This window comes from Poecilia reticulata, chromosome 6, assembly GCF_904066995.2.
Source record: "Poecilia reticulata chromosome 6, P_reticulata-male-v2, whole genome shotgun sequence".
Taxonomy (NCBI): domain Eukaryota; kingdom Metazoa; phylum Chordata; class Actinopteri; order Cyprinodontiformes; family Poeciliidae; genus Poecilia; species Poecilia reticulata.
In genome coordinates, this window is record NC_088835.1 from 1782604 (window position 1) to 1799845 (window position 17242).

Below are 17242 nucleotides of genomic sequence, written 5' to 3' on the forward strand. Positions count from 1 at the left end.
GCTGTCATTTTTATTCCTTGGCATTTAATCGAGGCCTGACGATGTAACTCTTTTGTTGTGATGTTTCATTTGTATTTTATCTACTTATTATTATTACTCAGACATGTATATTTTCTGTATTTTTTTTTCTCTTTCTCTTTTTGTCAGCTTATTCTATTGTGTTATTGGTGGTGCAGTTTTTAAACCGGTTTTTAAAAGTGCTTTATAAATAAATTTGACATTGACATTTTTATCAGCCTAACACTGTTCTTTTTTTCCAACAAGCTCAATGGAGCGTTCTCAACACCTTGTAGAAATAAAACTTTGCATACATCTGTGTGTAGAAATAAAGTTTCACATGCTGAGTTGTTACCTGTATCTGTGGGAAGCTGTTTGAACTTAAAGGTAAGTGTTACCAGCATGTGAGGCTCACAGTTGGCTATTTAATTGAGTCACATGAAGTTTTTGGTGCTTTAGGCTGTGATTGTATGAAACCCTGTGACACACAGTTTTACTCATTAATACTTGGAATCGTTCACTGCACACCATTCACGTTAATCGCGGCCATCTGGCTCGTACCACCTCCAGGTCTCGATGACTTTAGCGTCATTATATATTTGCACCTGTGAAAGATAATTTGACATCGGACAGAAACACATCGGCGTTGAGCAACCCTGTTCCTCCGTCTGCCATCTGTTTACACCGGCAGCCGGGAGAAGTGAAGGCGGCCCGTCACAGGGCGGCTCTGGCTGATTTTACGCATCATAAAGGCTTAACTCCCTCCCTCTTCTGTGCTGTTGCGCGCTGCTCCTCTCAGTATCTAGATCTATGTTGTAGCCTAGAACGAGCGGGCTGTGTGCGCTTCACATTACACGAGTATACGGGGTGCAAAGATTGAATTAGATTTTTTTTTACTATTATTATCATTATTCCGCCGTGGTCACTTTCTTCGGGTTTTTTTTTTTCCTCTGTTTGGATACCTCGGACTTAGGCATTGGATATGTGCACAAAGGATGATGAAAACCCCTTTCCTCATCGTAGAAGTAAAATAAAATAGGCTTTCGCGCACACTGGATTTACCTCTTGCCATTCCATATGAAGAAGTCAAAAGTAAGTGGCTGATTTGTAATGTTTTCTTTTTCTTTTCCTTTGGGGATATGGTGGGAGTGTGTGGGGTTGCCAGAAGCTGCATGGACGAAATGAGCAATTCAAGTTGTGGCGGATCTAAACGGGATACGATCCGGGTGCAAGAAGGCCGTTCTCCATTTGACACGTTTTCTTTCCCTGGCCGGATTCGGAAACAGTTCACTTCAATCAGAGTGAGCTGACTGCCTCACTGCGTGGACGGGATAAAGCCGAGGAAAGGAAGGGATCAAACCGCCTCAGTTGACTTTAACAGAAGTCTTATTAGGCTACTGGGCTGTCATGTTGAGGCAAAGTGGCAAACCTGCTTTCGGCAAACCGCGTTTATTTACCTGGTTTTTCTTTGAAGCATGGAGACAAAACACTCTTCCCGTTTAACTTGTAGACCAGAACGAACCCGGTCAGTTTATTTGCGCCAGTCGGTAACTTCTAAGAACTATTTGCGCCCCGGGTCGCCACCCTTCCCAAGAGTTCTGCTCCTGAATTCACACGTCTGAAACATAATACGTTGTTGAGGCGGGTTTGTTTTTCAGTGCAAATTGATTCTACACCTATCCCGCTCCCCAGGTTAAAAACACAGGGACGCGAAAACCTGAAACTAATATGCGTCTTTTCTCTCCTCCCGGGGTTTCAACCCGCTCCTGTTACCCCGGGGGTTGGGTGAGTTTGCCCCGGCGACATTCCAGGTTGACAGGCGACAGAATCAGTGACACCTTCATGTTTGTGGTTGGACTCAAACATGCGCAAGCTTTGTATTTATTTATTTATTATTATTATTATTATTATTATTATTATTATTATTATTATTATTATTATTATGTCAAAGCCATTTTAAGAAAAATAATAAATATCACTTTTTTTCAAGTGCAGGCGAAGAAGATAAAGCCCTGTTTAATTTAATTTGTATCTGTTTTCACTTTTTAGATCTATAAAGAGAAACCGTAAACTTCCGATCGTCAGCGCCTCGTGACGATCTCAACATTACTGGAGTTTAAAAGTTCCCACTGGAAGTCGCGCGCACTAAATCCCCTAATCGGAGTTTCTTTTCTTTTCTTTTCTTAAAAAAAAGGCAACATTTTAAAGGACGTAGAGCTCGTTGCTGCAACCAGAGGGGAGTGTGAGTGTGAGTGCGCATGCAGAAAGGGGGATAAGGGAAAGTGTTGTGAAGGCATCCCGGCTGCTGGTGTTACGTTCAAACTCTCACTTTATGATTTGCGTTGCGGGTCAGGCATTATCTGTGGACAACTTTCATCCGGGATTTATGCGCCCATAAACGGCCGCGGCCCACGACCCGGCTGGAGAAACAATCAATCAATCTTAGCATACACATTTACTAGAAGATGGAACATATATGTCAAGTTTTTCATGGATGCCGGACTCCTGCTGTTCTCATGTCTTTTGCATGGTAATTTTAGTCCAAATCTAAGTCGTGATATTTATGTGCTTTTGACCGGCGTTGGCACAGGTGCCTGGGACGGAACCGCGTCTAGACCTTCACACGGTCACAGAACGTTTGGCACCAGTAGGGAGCGCTAGTTTCTTGACGCCTGCCGCTACACTGGCATTTAAAAAAAAAAGTTTTTCGGTTGTAAAGGGTTTGCAAAGACATGTCACGTCTGTGGTCCTCGGGGCCGTCAGCAAATGTTATCAGACGGGTGGCCGGATTAAAAAAAATAAATAAAATCAATCTCAGGAGTTTTATTATGTTGATGGGGGTTGAGGCATGGTGTGAATGAGAGATGATGGATATGGCGCATATAAATGCTACAATTTGAAAATAGCAAAAAGTTTTAAAACCATGTTTTAATAAAGTTGCATCTAGATTCTCTTGTGGACACACGTACATTTCTCCTCATCCACTTTTTTTTCTGAAAAAAAGAAAACCATCCTGTGTCTTAATTTAATTTATTTTTTTGTAAATGAGTCAAATCACTTTCACTGTTTTGATTTCTGGGGAGAAAATGGAATTACTAACGCATGCATGGAACACTGTACTGTTTGCTTCTCTAGCGTCTGACATGTTTCCTTCCATTTCTTAGATTTTTTAAAAAAGAGTTGTATTCTTATCAAAACAGACTTGACACATATTCAAACTATGTAAGTTTCAGGATTTGGGAAGTCTAGGGTAAATTATGTTCCTCAGTTAGGACACCTGAATGAAATATTAATCACTCAGTTCAGTGCTTTAAGTGATCCGGTAATGCTCATACAATGGGCACACTCTACTGTTTCACCCCTGAGCGTACTGAGACTTTTTTGTTTTTACGTCAGTCTTCGTTCCCCCCTCAGTACATGTTCTACAGCTCCTCACCAACCACATTGCAGAAAAAAAAAATCGTACATCCTCAACGAACGCTCAGTCCTGGCCTGTAACCGGCGGCGCTCCGCTCTCACGCAGCAGGCGTGAAAACTCAAAACATCCTGTTTGGGTGAATCCAGCCCAACGTTACTGTCCTCCAGCTAATATTCTGTCTTCAGGTCAATTAACATATTTTCAGATGAGGGGTTAGATAACGTCGGCCTGATGCTGAGAAGAATATTTCACAGAAGGAAACCATAACAGTAATTATCCTTAACTTATCACTCCTTTTTGTTTTTAATGAGCTTTTATTTTATTGCATTTTTCTTTTTGTTCAGTGTTGTTGTTTTTTTATGTCCACATTAACACCATGTGGCTTGATTTTATTGAAAGTGGCTCCATGACTCTTTGAATTTGTCTCGTGTGGATTTGTTTTAGAACTGACGTCTTTTTGTTCTTTGTCATTTCTGCCCAATAAAACTATTGATCCTTAGATCACTTTACAGATCATCCATGTTTCTGTCCCATCTTTGTTTGACATTAGGGCCAGTATGACTTAGCTAAAATATTAACATTTTCTATAAACATTTTTATTACCATAAATCTTAACAGAAATTATTAAATTCACTTTTAATTGAGTCAAAATGTCTAAGTTGTTGCTGTTGAAAAGTTAATATTTTCCCCATCAGAAAAAAAAACATTGTGGCATAAAACAAAGGGTCTTTCTTTTTGAATCCTTTCAAAAAACACCGTCACTATATGAATCCATACACCGAGATGTATTGTTCAATCATGGTTACATTCCAACAACTTTAACTACTTTGTCTCAGTGTCAAATCCAATCAAATCATTTTGGTTTTCAATTTAAAACTGTGGTTCAAACAACTGTTATTGAAATGTGTCTAATAGAGAATGGTAATGATAATAACTATAAAAAAAATCACCTTCATTTAGGTTGTATTCTGACTTGGGATGTTTCCACAAGCAAGTCCTACCTGGGCATTTGCATTCCTTTTTGTGTGTTTTACTGGGTAATTGTGAGATTATTGCAAAAAAAAAAATTTAAATCGTCAAAAAATAATGAGTTTATGTCAGTGCTACTCCCGTCTGCAGGTGACAGTAGCTCTTACTTTTACTACACTGCTGACTCAGTCCATGATCGATGTGGCGAGTAAGAAAAAGTTTAATGTCGCGAATCTGTATCATTCTGTTCTCTATGAATAGTGGAGGAGCATTATTTTTGCACACTTTGCTATATGGTACCTTTGGTATGGGTTATTGTAAAATCCCTCGCAGATATTGCTAATGTAGTGCCACAAAATCTGTGATTTTGCTTGCAAAGAAATCAGAAAACGATTGCGAAACCCTGGAGGGACTGCCTGGGCTTTAAGAAGCTTCAAAACAGCTTCAGTTTGGCGAGAGACAAAACAAAGTTCTGGAAATGACTCGATATTTCTCCAAACTTGTTTCTGGTTAGTAAAGGGGGTTCACTTTTTTCCTCCTTAACAGAAAATCAAATTCAGCTGTTTGCGAAGTCATCGGTGGAAAACTAAAGTTGCCAGTTTTCCTAAAGCAGTATTGTTATGAGAGTAGGAGCAGCAGACGTGTGAAGCAGCTCACTGCAAGCTCTGCACTAGCAGATATCCTGACTTATGAACGAGCTAATATCTGCTTATTAGACTTCTAGTGTTACACAGCAGTGATTCAAAAGCGCAAATGGCCAGACTCTAAAAGACTGTAAATCATCAAACTCTGCTGCTCACGCAATCCGGGGTTCAGTTTACCTCTTCTTTATTGTTGCGGCCCCTGGCCTGCTAAGAAAAAACTCTAAACATCAGGATCTTTTAAGAAAACATAACTCTTCTACTGCGCAGCAGGAAATGTACATGCTTGCTTTGGACGTGCAGATCAAACGGGCCAAGAAGGGAAGAGAAGGAGAAACATGGAGCACTGCCTCATTGGATCTATGCAGTCACATGTTTTCAGGCCGGGCGCTGCAGCAAATGCAGCGATAATGTGCGCAAGTTGCACCTATCGCTAATTATATGCAAGCGAATTTGCCACGTCGCTAATCAGATTAGCGCAACAGCAGGCAACGGCAAAACGGGGGCTAGAGAGTCTCGGTGCCGTGGGTTTAAAAGTCTAGTTCCTTCAACTGGATCCCCATGACTTTGAGCGTGTCCCATCCGAGTCACACTCATTCCTTCCCCATTCCTGGTTAATTATCTCAGTGAACATCAGAGATGATTTATGGTCCGGGAGCCCTGTCTGGAGCTAATAAATGACCCCGGCACACAGGCAATTACTGTTCTCTTATTGTGAAGCAACAATAAAAGAGGTCATGCTAGAGAGGAGTGTTAATTTCTCAGTTATTTCTCACTACTCATATCTCTAACCAGCTAAAATATAATCCTCATGTTTTTTGTTTTGTTTTTTGTTTTTTTTTTTCACCCTGAGGTTAATTAGATCAATTTCTGCCACTCGATCGAGTGTCACATGTCCTCCTACTGGAATCAAAACCTTCCTTTGGTCTTCCTTAAGACTGCTTTTTGTTATGCTAGAAAATCAACAGCTTGATTTCAAGGAGACTTTTTGCATTGAGACCTTTTGATTTTGGACAGCTAAACAAGCTTAAGATGCCTGTTTGTGTTTGGCATCGCTGTGAACCAGAGACTTCTGCCTGCATATCTGTAACTCCCATGGCTCTGTGTGAAATACTCGAGCTATAATAACCTTGAATACAGAAAAGTCTAAAATAATCAGGTTTTATTCAAAACAGAACAGCAGCAATCATTACAGTTGGAACAATTTTTTATGCGAGAGTTGTTTAGTTATATAATATATGTTTATATAATATGTAGAATTAAGCAAAAATGTTGACTAAAAATACAATGCACTAAATGTGAAGTACATTTAGAGTAGAGTATTTCACCTCTTTTGTTTATCTCTACAAAAAAAAACTACAAAAAAAATCAAATCCCTGGGGGTCCACGAAGAGCCTGCAGCCAGCTGGTTAATTGACATACCACTCACAGTTTGCTAGCTACAGTCTGAAAACAACATTACCTCAACAGGAATGATGGGTGGTGCTTCTTTCGTTTATTGCAACCAGAAATATCTGTAACCATGTGCAAGAGACAAAAGTATTTGAGACTTCTTCCAGTCAGCGCGGCAAGAGGTGTGGGAGGGGCAAATCAAAAGCCAAGCCGCTTGGACCTCATTGGGTAAGAAGAGATCCCTGTTATTTTCAGCTCTGGTGAACGATCACACTTCAATCAGTGATATTCAGCTGACACTGCAGCCTCTTAGAGGGCAACAATGGGGTGATTTGTACTCTGGTTATTCTGTGAAAAAGAAAAGAGACAACAAGAAAGGGTCTCAACTGGATATCAATGCAGTTATATCGTCCTAATTGATTCAGAAGTAAGCTCTTCACTGAATTCCTTCAAAATAAAGCTTTGTTGTTATTCTCCTACTCATGGTCTGACCCATGACTTTTAGTATCTGTTATGTGATTGGCGCCACCCTGTGAATGAGGGTATCATCGTGTACACAGGTCAAAAATCTGTCCATGTGACCGTCCACAGAGAGTACCAACACATCGTAGTGGGAAGGGTACAGATGATAAAATCAGCGACGATTTAGTCGAGTGGACAACAGAGTAGACTGAAGGGTAAGGCTCAGACCTTACTGTGTCACACATACAACTGTACTATGGCATGTTGTCGGGCATCTCATTAAAATAACTCCAAACCTTTGGGAGGTTGAAAATGTTAGTGTTTGTGGAACCCTAAGTTTTGAAAACCTTGGTACCAATAACTGAAACACGCCTCGCATAGTTATTGCAAAACTGGAAATTGCCAAGCCAGATCATTGACCTTCTACCAGGACTGTAGAAGAGTGTCCAGCAATTTGACTGGACATGACAGGCTGCTTACAAACCTTAACACATCAACGCCATGCTAATGACCAGTCAATGCAAAAGTTAATCCAGTGGGGTGCTCCTGCAGAACTGAGTTGCCATAAGATTTGATTGGTTGTCTCTGTCATCTGCCGACACCAGTCTCTTACCGGCATTGACTTATCATTTGATCATTGATCAGATATGTAGCTTCAGGAAGTTGTCACTGCAAGTATTAAGCTTGTTTCGACTCCATTACTCTAAAAAGAAGAGCGACACTGTGAAGCATGTTGAGTTACACTTCAGTGTATAAAAAGTCCTGCACAAGTTTGATTGACTGAATCTTTTTCATTCTCCTGCCTCATCCAGTGTCTGGTTGTTTCAGCTTCCTTTCCAGTGTGTAACATGATTTTGAGCCAAAAAAAAAAAAACAGAAAATGAGAAAAATTAAATAATGAAATGTAGGGATGGCAAAAAATGTTTCTAGATGTTGGGAAGAGAAAGCCCATTGTCTTTGATGACAATAATAAGCAAATATAAGGAAAAAGTCAGTCATGTATTGTGTTTGCCAGCGGTATCTGCGTAGTAAGAAGCTTTGCTGGGTTCTCTCCTGTCTGAATTGTAAAACCAGGATGATCGCCTCTTGAACTCACGTACCAAAGTGTATCAGATGACCTGATGGGTGTTTTCCTTTCACATGTGAGACGAGGTTTTCAAAGTAGCGAAGGAAGATAGTGCAGGGCTACATGTTAAAGTTTGTCAGCCAGGAATACACACTCATGCAAAGCTGTAGATTACTTGTTTAATAATATTGGGAACTTATAATTCCTAGATTTGAGTTACCATCTTGGCAATAGGCACAGTTCTTTATGATCTTTGTGGATGGAAAGATCAGTGCCGGAAAACAAGGCAGTTATGGAGATTCAGCGTCGCACCAGACCCCTGATGACAGATCTATTGTCATCTGGGATTGATAGAAGGTCTGGGAGACGATTTTGAATTCGTTGCCATTATTTTCTCAGGGCCAGTAACCATTTAACTTAAATAATTTAAAAACATTATTACTTTGGAACACTCAGAAAGAAAACTCTGCAGAACGTAGTTTCTCAGACAAGATGTTTTGGCTTCGTTCTGTTTTCTGAGACAGCAAGTGAAATATGTCTGTGTTGGGAGTGTTGATCTACATGTCACTGTGGGAACTTAGGAATAGCTGTGGGCTCTTTACGCTGTTTTCTAATGTTTAAAAGACTCAAATGGTTAGGGATTGCTTTTGATTAATGAATAACTGTTGCTGAGCTAAACGCGAATGTGGACTCTGTCATTACTAACAGAAGTGGTGATTTGTTTCCTCAACTTGTTAAGGAACAAAAGCCACACTGATGTAAAGTGCAGAAAACATTGAAGTGTTTTTTTTTAATCCTGTTTTGATTGTTTACAGTTGGGGACATGAGACTCTTCAGAGCAGCAACAACATATGTCTTCACAGGGCAACGAGTTTAACCCAGTTACAGATTTTGATACAAGGCTTGGCCTTTAGCCCAGGGCACTACTGTGTTAGTGGGTGGCATGGGTGGTCAAAAGAAAGAAAAAAAAAGTTTGACAGTTCCTCCTTGAACATGTTCTCAGTTACTTATTAGTACATCTAGTCAAGCAGGGGTGCGCTGCTTTCCATTGCAATATGTGCAAAACGTGCAATTGTGGTGTTTCCATTAAATAAGAAATGCAATTAAAGTCATTAAAGAATCATGCCGCATCATCATCCTTCAACTACTTCCTGTAGTCTATTTCTTTGTGGTTTGAGCCAGTAACAGCTGGTTGCTGGTCACGTGGCTCATAAAGTGTTTCCTTTGCAATTTTGTCAATTATAACTATTTCAATATGGTAAAAAAAAAAACCTCAACAGTGTGAAAACGTTTTTAGCAGAAAACAAGTTTCCATTAAGCTAATTTATTTTCAAAATTCAAATTGAGCAATTTATGTGGTCAATGAAAACACAGCTGGTGTTAGTGAAGTTAGAAAGCATAATTGTTATACATCATGGTTGTCTAATGATATTGGGCTATTTCACTTTGTCTTGATTAACGTTACTTCAAGTTAAATCTAAAACATCTGCCTGATGAAGCCTAAACTGGATTACTTTAAACAATTACAGCTTTGTAAAATCTTTATTCAATTTGAAAAAGCAATGAATATTTTCTACACAATTGATATTTAAGCTTTTTTTTATTGCATTGATCAAATGGGAAATGTAAAAATTTCATTGCGCTGTGCAAAAGGAGGTATTCATGAAACCAGCAGCCTCATCCTTTTTGAGACATCCTGACAGAAAAAGCATTTCAAATTCCATAGCCGTGTCTAGTGAATATAATTTGGAATCTGGATATAACGAAGAAAGAAAATCTAATGCCTGACAAAACTGATGCTAATATCCCACTCAAGGCTGAAATCTATCAACTTCAAACATAGTTTTAGGAATTAGCAGGGGGAATTTGAAGGATTCAGACTATACTGAGTGATGCTGATGATAGCTGCGGAAAGGAATGCTTGATTTATCTCCTTGTTTCTCAAACGCTGAATAATCTTATTCAAACAAGACAGAGTGCATTCTGTGCTGGTCCGTACATATTTGTTAAGGAATCCTTTCAGACTATCAGCTCTGTGAAACTGACAAGCTGCCTTAAGCGATGTGATTACCAGAAACCCAGTGCGTGTCAGGCGTGAAGGACCGCTAAGACATTTTTACAAGCTTGGACTCATCCTGCGTAAGTGCTCTCCACCTCTGTAAAGTCCGAGTGTACGTCTGACTCTGAGCAGGCTGCCAGAGGCTGCCCTTCTCTCATGATCAGTTTGCCTTCAAGACTCGAGAGGCAAAAGGCCGCTGGAGCCACAAGTCAGAATTTGTCAGCTGCATGAAAGTCATTTCTGCTTTTAAAAGAGTCAGTTGTTATTATCTCTTTTTACGGATAAGTTCTTCTGTCCATTGAAAGTCTGGAAGCTGTGTGTAATCATCTACGCTTGTCTCAATTCGAGGTTGTCTAGATGTGAAAAGTTACAGTGGTATGGCTTCTGTGTTTTTACAAATGAATCTGAAACTGTTTAGTGTGAAACACCTCAGTATAAATTTGAATTGTCCTGGTATTTTATGTTTGAACAGGTTTGACTGAATGCCTTTCAGATTCCTTAAAAAACAGAGAAATAGTCATTTAAAGCTGTAACTTTTACATAATTTTTTTTTTTTTATATTCTTGGTGCGACTATGTCGTTACAATATGGTGTGTGACAGATAACCTGGAGGGAAAAGAAATCAAGTCCTCTGCCTCCTATTTAGAAACAACCAATCAGATCCAGGAGGCGGGTCTTAGCGCTGTCAATCACCCTGGCATGCGCCTGCTCATCCACTCGGGTCCCTCCACTTTTCACAGATTATGTGTGATAGTTTTGTCAAATATGTAAAGAAGATGCATACTGTAGCTTTAATTTGTCAACTTCACACAGTTGCACCCTGAGTAAAGAGCCATACATACAAACAAACAAAAAAAACACTGATTTGTGCGGTTCATGAAACTTTTCTGAATAATACTCATGGTTTTTATTTGTCAGGTTGACATTGCTTTGAGCCTGACATGCAACATAGCAAATTAAACCTGCTCTCTGTGGTTTCAGTGCCTGTCAATTGCACTTTGTTTCTGGATGTATGAATCATAATCACTTCCAAACGTCTTTCATCAGCAGAGAAACTTTTTGCTGAAATGTACATGAAAAAAAATCACCTGAAGTTTGCCGATAACAGCTTTGTAACTTCAGGCCAAATAAACATCCTTAGGCTCCGTTCATAGGAGACTGTTGGCCAAGGACAAAACGCAAAAAAAAACAGTCTTCTACTCATTATCATAAGGCAACAAGATTAAAAATCAAAACATTACATTTTTACCTCTGCAGCGATAGCAGATTTAATACATCATAAACTAACGACAAGTGCATTTAATTTACTTTAAGTAATAAGATTTATTTGCTCTCGCAACTTTCTGCCAGTTGAACCTGGCAGAAAGTTCAACTGGCAGAAATCGAGGCATTAAGGAATCTGTTTTGTCTGCTGGTTGGCACAAGCTGGAAATGCAACACTAGGGCTAGCTCGAAGGATTTAAAACACGGCTTCTTGGGGAAAAAAGAAAACAGTTTGCAATTCCACCTTTTTATGCAGTCAGACGTTAGGTGTGAAAATATTTGTTCAACATTTATGCGTTTTTTCACGTCACACAAGTCGTGATCAACAACCAGACATTATGACGACGAAGACAACAGGAAGTGGTCAGAGAATGGTGGTGCGTTTTTTTAATGACATCGCGCGGACAAACGTATTCGCACCGGATTTTAATTGCGCTTCTTATTTATTGGAAACACAACAATTGCAAAATAGCTTTTTTTTTTTTTGACAGCAGAATGTCAAAGAAGTTTTGGAAAGTAAGACCAGTTCACCATACTTGCTAAAGGTAGCATAAACCAGAAATAAAAAACGGTCCACACCGATCTTACTCACTAAAGGAATATACGTTTATTTTTTTCATTCTGTGGGTGACACTTACTCTTTCTTGCCCCTTTAGGCCCTTTGCAGTTAGACATGTGTTGTTCAGTAGTGCTGCTTTTCCCCCCCTCTGAGTCATCAGAGTTTGCCACATAACAATAAATTGGGTTTCAGCTATGCTAATAATGCAAAACCAACTGCAGATTGTGATCATAAACCAGCCATGCGAATCTGAGGATGAATCAGATGGTGTCAACGTTTTTCAGTTGCTGTTTTGCTTCCCAAAGGGAATGTACCTTAGTGTCGAAAGGAGAAATCTTAATGATTTCTTGGGAAGACAAGAAAGGATTTCAGCTGAGCCGTCAGGTGAGAACTTGTCAAGGTGAAATCTTGGCAGGCGATCTGTGCGAGAGGGAATCTGATGACGAGTAGTTTCACAACTCTCTTCCTTGTTGGCCAAGACAAATTCCCATTGCGGCAGTTTAGTGCATATTAACTAGATCGGTTCTGTCCCCTTGTTTGTTGACACAGTAACTATTGCGCCTATATAAAGGGACTGTAAGAGGACCATTAAACACTAAGACACGTTTCCGTTCCAAGGAAAACAAGGCAGAGAGCATGCTATCATCAAAAAGTTCATCATAATCCTCCCGCTGTCATGTGTTTTTTCTCAGCCTTGAGATGAGATTTCCTGCTGGAAGCCAGCGGGACAATAGCATCGCAGTCATGGCGTTCGTAGTTCATGTCAACATGTACATCGAACATGCAGTCATTTATGTCAGTGAAATTATGGATGGCCTTACACAAAGGCTAGATTGTGAATCCAGATTTGTGTCACACAGTGTATATGAAAAATGGCTTCTCTGTAACAGAAAAAAAAATAACATAAGATAAAGAAGGAACTAAAGTTCTATCTAACTGGGGAAATCTCAGATGCAGGATATATTGTTCTTCAGTATGTTAACCTGCAAACATGCTCGGATTTCTTTAAAAAATAAAATAAAATAGAGTGTAGTTCTGAATCAGGCTGCAAAAGATAAAACAAAAAAGAAAAAATACATGTATGCTGGCTACATATAACACATTTGAATTTCTTTTCCACTTTGTTTTCTTGGTTGTGTTTCCATCATAAAACCAAGAATGGATGGAGGTTCAGTTTCACCAGACACTTGAGAGATTTCTCTTTGTCCTGTTCTTCTCAGAAACATGTGCTTTGAATTTCCAAGCAGTAAAACAAAAAAAGTTTCTTGTTTTCCAAACATGCTTAGAGACGGCCTAGAGAGGTTACATATGAAGGCTACATTAGAATAGCTCAAATTTGACAAGTATTCTATAATTTTGTTTTCTTTCGTACACCAATTTAATCAGCAGAAGCTAAAGTTCCTCATTGCACATCCAATAACTCATAACTCTGCCTTTAAATGGCTGAATTAAATAATTTATGCCACATGTCTTATGTTTGAATATGAGCTTTTATGTATGTTCTGCACTTTACAAATATAGTCCTTATGGGAATACGACTCAAAGAAAGTCATTGTTAAGGCTGCAGAATATTACATTTATAAAAAATAAATGTTTCTTACGTATTTTTGAATGAGGCCGACGATCGGAGAAAAAAATCGACTTCCTCCCAATGCGCACGCTCCAGACCAGCGACAGCCAATTAGAGCCAGGAGGTGGGTCTTAGCACTGTCAGTCAACCTCGTGTATTCGCTGCTAACTGTGCTAATGGTGGAGAAACAACGTACCTTTACATGAAAGCCATTTACCTGAAAGCCATTTACCTGCTGTTATCAGTTGCTGTACTAACTAGGCTTGCATTGACTACTGCTAACTACAGTGTAGCAGAAAGTATTTGGGCAAAGACATAAACGGATGAGCAGCACCACACAGAGAGTGATTGACAGCGCTAAGACCCTCCTCTTGACTCTGATTGGCTTTTTCTAGTTCACACTGGGCGAAAACAGAGGGTCTCTGTTTTCTTCACGGATTACATATTGTTACAACATAATGGCAGTTTCAACAAATAGAAAACAATAAGAAAAAATCTCTAAAAGTTACATACTGCATCTTTAAAAGAAATACTTAAAAAGTCCCATTTAGTGTTTGCCATAGAGCCCTGTTGTCAGATGAAACCAAAATTACACTTTTTGGGCTTCATTCAAAATCTAACACTACACACCACCGTGAACATGTGCTGGGGGCGTGGCGCTGACTGGCTTTTCCTCAGCTGCCAGGGAGAATCTAGTAAAAGACGTTAAAGATAGGATCATCTGAAGACCTGAGAAGGTCAACTTCCAGCAAGATAACGTCTCTGCACGCACAGACAATAGAATGATTTTGATAAAATCGTGTGTTAGAAAGTCCAGTTCTGAATTCAATTAAGTATGTGGCAAGACTTTAAAAAAAAGAACTGCTGTTCACAGATTCTCTCCAACCTATCAGCAACAAAAGAACAGGGACAAACTGCAGGCAGAGCTTTCAATACTGCAAGGCAGTAAGTGGAACTGCTAGCTGCAGTACCTATTGTATACAAGGTACTGGTCCCTGTGCTGTTAATATTTCTTTAAAAGTTTTTTAAAAAGCATAACTTCCATAAGAGGCAGGTTTTGTGACCTCCACAAAGTTCCAAGCTCCTGAATCTTTTTTTTTTTTCTTGTTCGCTTAGCAGCACTCAAATGTGTATTTTTGGCACTAAAAACACTAATCATTAATCTACACCAGATCTCTGACACATGGACAGCATTAAAGTAAAAGGACATGTTTAGTACATACTGATCCTTGGAATCATTTGTTCAGCACACAGCAGGCTGTCTCCTAACTACCCTACACACCCCCGCGCACCCCACCTGCCGCCCGCTCCCAAAAAAGGGCTCATGAAGAAACGGCGTCTCGTTACGCACCGTTTCCTGTTTTCCACTACAGTATACGCTGAGCTACAAAAGCAGCAAAGCAAATTGTTTTCACGTTGGATTAAATGAGCTATATCTCTAAACGATGTATCATTAGCTGGGGTTATGTGTGACAGCTTGCGCGTTGTTGCCGTGGTGAATTGACTGATCTCAGCCAGCCTCGTTGTGTTCCTGTGGTGGTAAATTTTGCAGCACGGCGAAGAGAGCGGGCGGGTTCCAGGATGCCAGTGGAAGGAATTTGTCAAATCAGTTTTTTTGTTTGTTTGCTTATTTTTTTCACCATATTGACTCATGCGTATGTTGTTCCTCGGCGGAGGAGAGCAGGCGGTAACTCTCTCCTTGCCTCTCTCCTTGTTAGGTTTGAACCCTACGCACACTTTTTAATTTCTTTATTAGTCTATGTTTGTGATAAATTATATATTTTAGAAGGACCGTCAACATTTTCCATGTCTGCCACAATGGTCATGTTATCTCATTTTTATCTGATCAACTTCAGTTTTATTGCTTCCCCCTCGCTTGTTTACTTTGTTGTGAAAATCCATTGACTTCTACGCTGCAAGGTGGCTGTTAATCATTGGTGTGGAGAGCAAGAACACTGCTAAAAAGAGATGTGATCGGTATCTAAGCTTGGACTTAACTTTGTACCTTTTTTTTGGTTCAGTCAAACTAATTTGGTAGTAAATATTTTTGTCATATTATTACAGATAATACATTCCTCCAATTACCCTTTCTTACTGGTATTTCCTTCCTGGCAAATGACCAGTAATGCATTCAACAGGGCAGCATGTGCAATTGTATGACCAGATGAACCAGGCTGATGAAAATGACTCTAGGGACATGTGAAAAAAGTCCACCACATTAGCATATCTCTCAGGGTTACATGTGCACCATTGACAGAGCTCATGCATCGCAGCAATGACTCACTAATCACATTATTTGCTATAATCTAGGGATGCACTGATCCAACTTTTCCACTTCCAACACCAGTACCAATATCTGAGGTTTAGTATCGGCTGATACCGAGCCGATACAGAGAAACAGAACTGAATTGACTTAAATTGTTTGTTTTCTTAAACACAGATATAAATGTATTGAATTGCAGCGCACCTAAACACCGTCACAAGCTTGGTGAAACATGTGAAAACACAACATGTGAAAACAGCTCATTTGTTCAGTCAGTGCAATTCAGAGTAGGACACCCATGTAAATTAAATAATAAAGATACTGAGACTGACAAAAACAATAAGTTGACCACGTTGGTCAAATGTAAAGAATAAACTGCAACAAATCTTCTTCCAAATGGTTCAAAAAGTGAAATTAGGAATTCTAAAGATAATGTAGAGTGAATAATAAAGCATAATGTGGCTTGGAACTCAAACCATAGAGTTAGAATGAATAGACCGTCCCTTATGGATCAGGGACGTTGTCACTGATACCATATCTCAAAAGTTTTTTCTATAGCAGGACCGATACGCAACTGACGGTTTGACCAACTTTCCTCTCAACAAGAAGGTTCTGGGTTTGAATCTTCATCTGGTGTTTTTCTGTGTGGAGTTTGCATGTTCTCCCTGTTGATGCCTGGGTTCTATCTGGGTACTCCATCTTCCTCCCACAGACTCACTCATTCATGGATGGAACACATGAAAAGATAAAAGACAAAGACCCAAAAGAAAATCATGGGATTTGCCAAAGTTTTGGTGCCCAAAACTTTATTTGATTTTTGTCAAGCTAATAGAAGTACGCCGATAGTACCTGGTGTTTGTTGATGCATTTAAAGATTAGTTTTGATGCATTCAGTGAATAGATGAAACAAGAAGATTTGTTTTCAGTCAGGCCTTATCAAAGAAAAAATTGCAAATTCCGACGTAAAGTCTATCAGTCTCTAACTTTTGAAAGGTTCTTCATTTACTTTCCAAGGATATGATAAGATAACATGACTAGTCCTGTTTTAGTTTGCCCCTGACATGCCTCAGGTCTCTGTTCTATCACCTAGCAGCTGATTGTGTTAATGTGGCTCCTATAAGTGCACCTATGCAGACAGCATTAGGACCAAAGTGAATTTTCTTGGCTGCTAACTCAATTTCTACACAAACTAAGTGATCTGGAGTCGCTAGGTTTTTTTATAAATTGTTTTCTTGACATGCTTTTGCAGTCTCTATTTGACTTTACTGTACTGCTGTTGAACCGCTAAATAGATTTTTTTAGATAAGACGTTTGTTCCTTTGTTTGTGCGGCTTATTGAGTAAGATGTTAAATATTGACTGACTCTGACAGGTATTTTCCACGGGATTCGACTTCTTAAGCATGTTATATCAGAGAGAGAGGCAAGATGAAAGAAAAACATCACCTCCACTCAGAATCCCAGCTGCCCGGTGTCATAGCCAGGATTGGCTCTGGGACATCTGGACAACAACGGCAGCTTGATATTCTCTCGGCACTAATCCTCATTATGAAACATGGGAAGTGAGGTCTTGCAGCAAAACTCT

The 17242-nt window shown here is 39.6% G+C and overlaps 1 protein-coding gene across 1 annotated transcript in view; it reads left to right on the forward strand.

Moving 5' to 3' along the window:
* Nucleotides 1–973: 973 nt before the first annotated feature.
* kitlga (kit ligand a) overlaps nt 974–17242 on the forward strand; it is a 39932-nt gene continuing 23663 nt past the window's right edge. The window contains 1 exon segment of the mRNA NM_001297464.1: nt 974–1089. Within this exon segment, the coding sequence (NP_001284393.1) occupies nt 1075–1089 (15 nt within the window). The 5' untranslated portion in view covers nt 974–1074.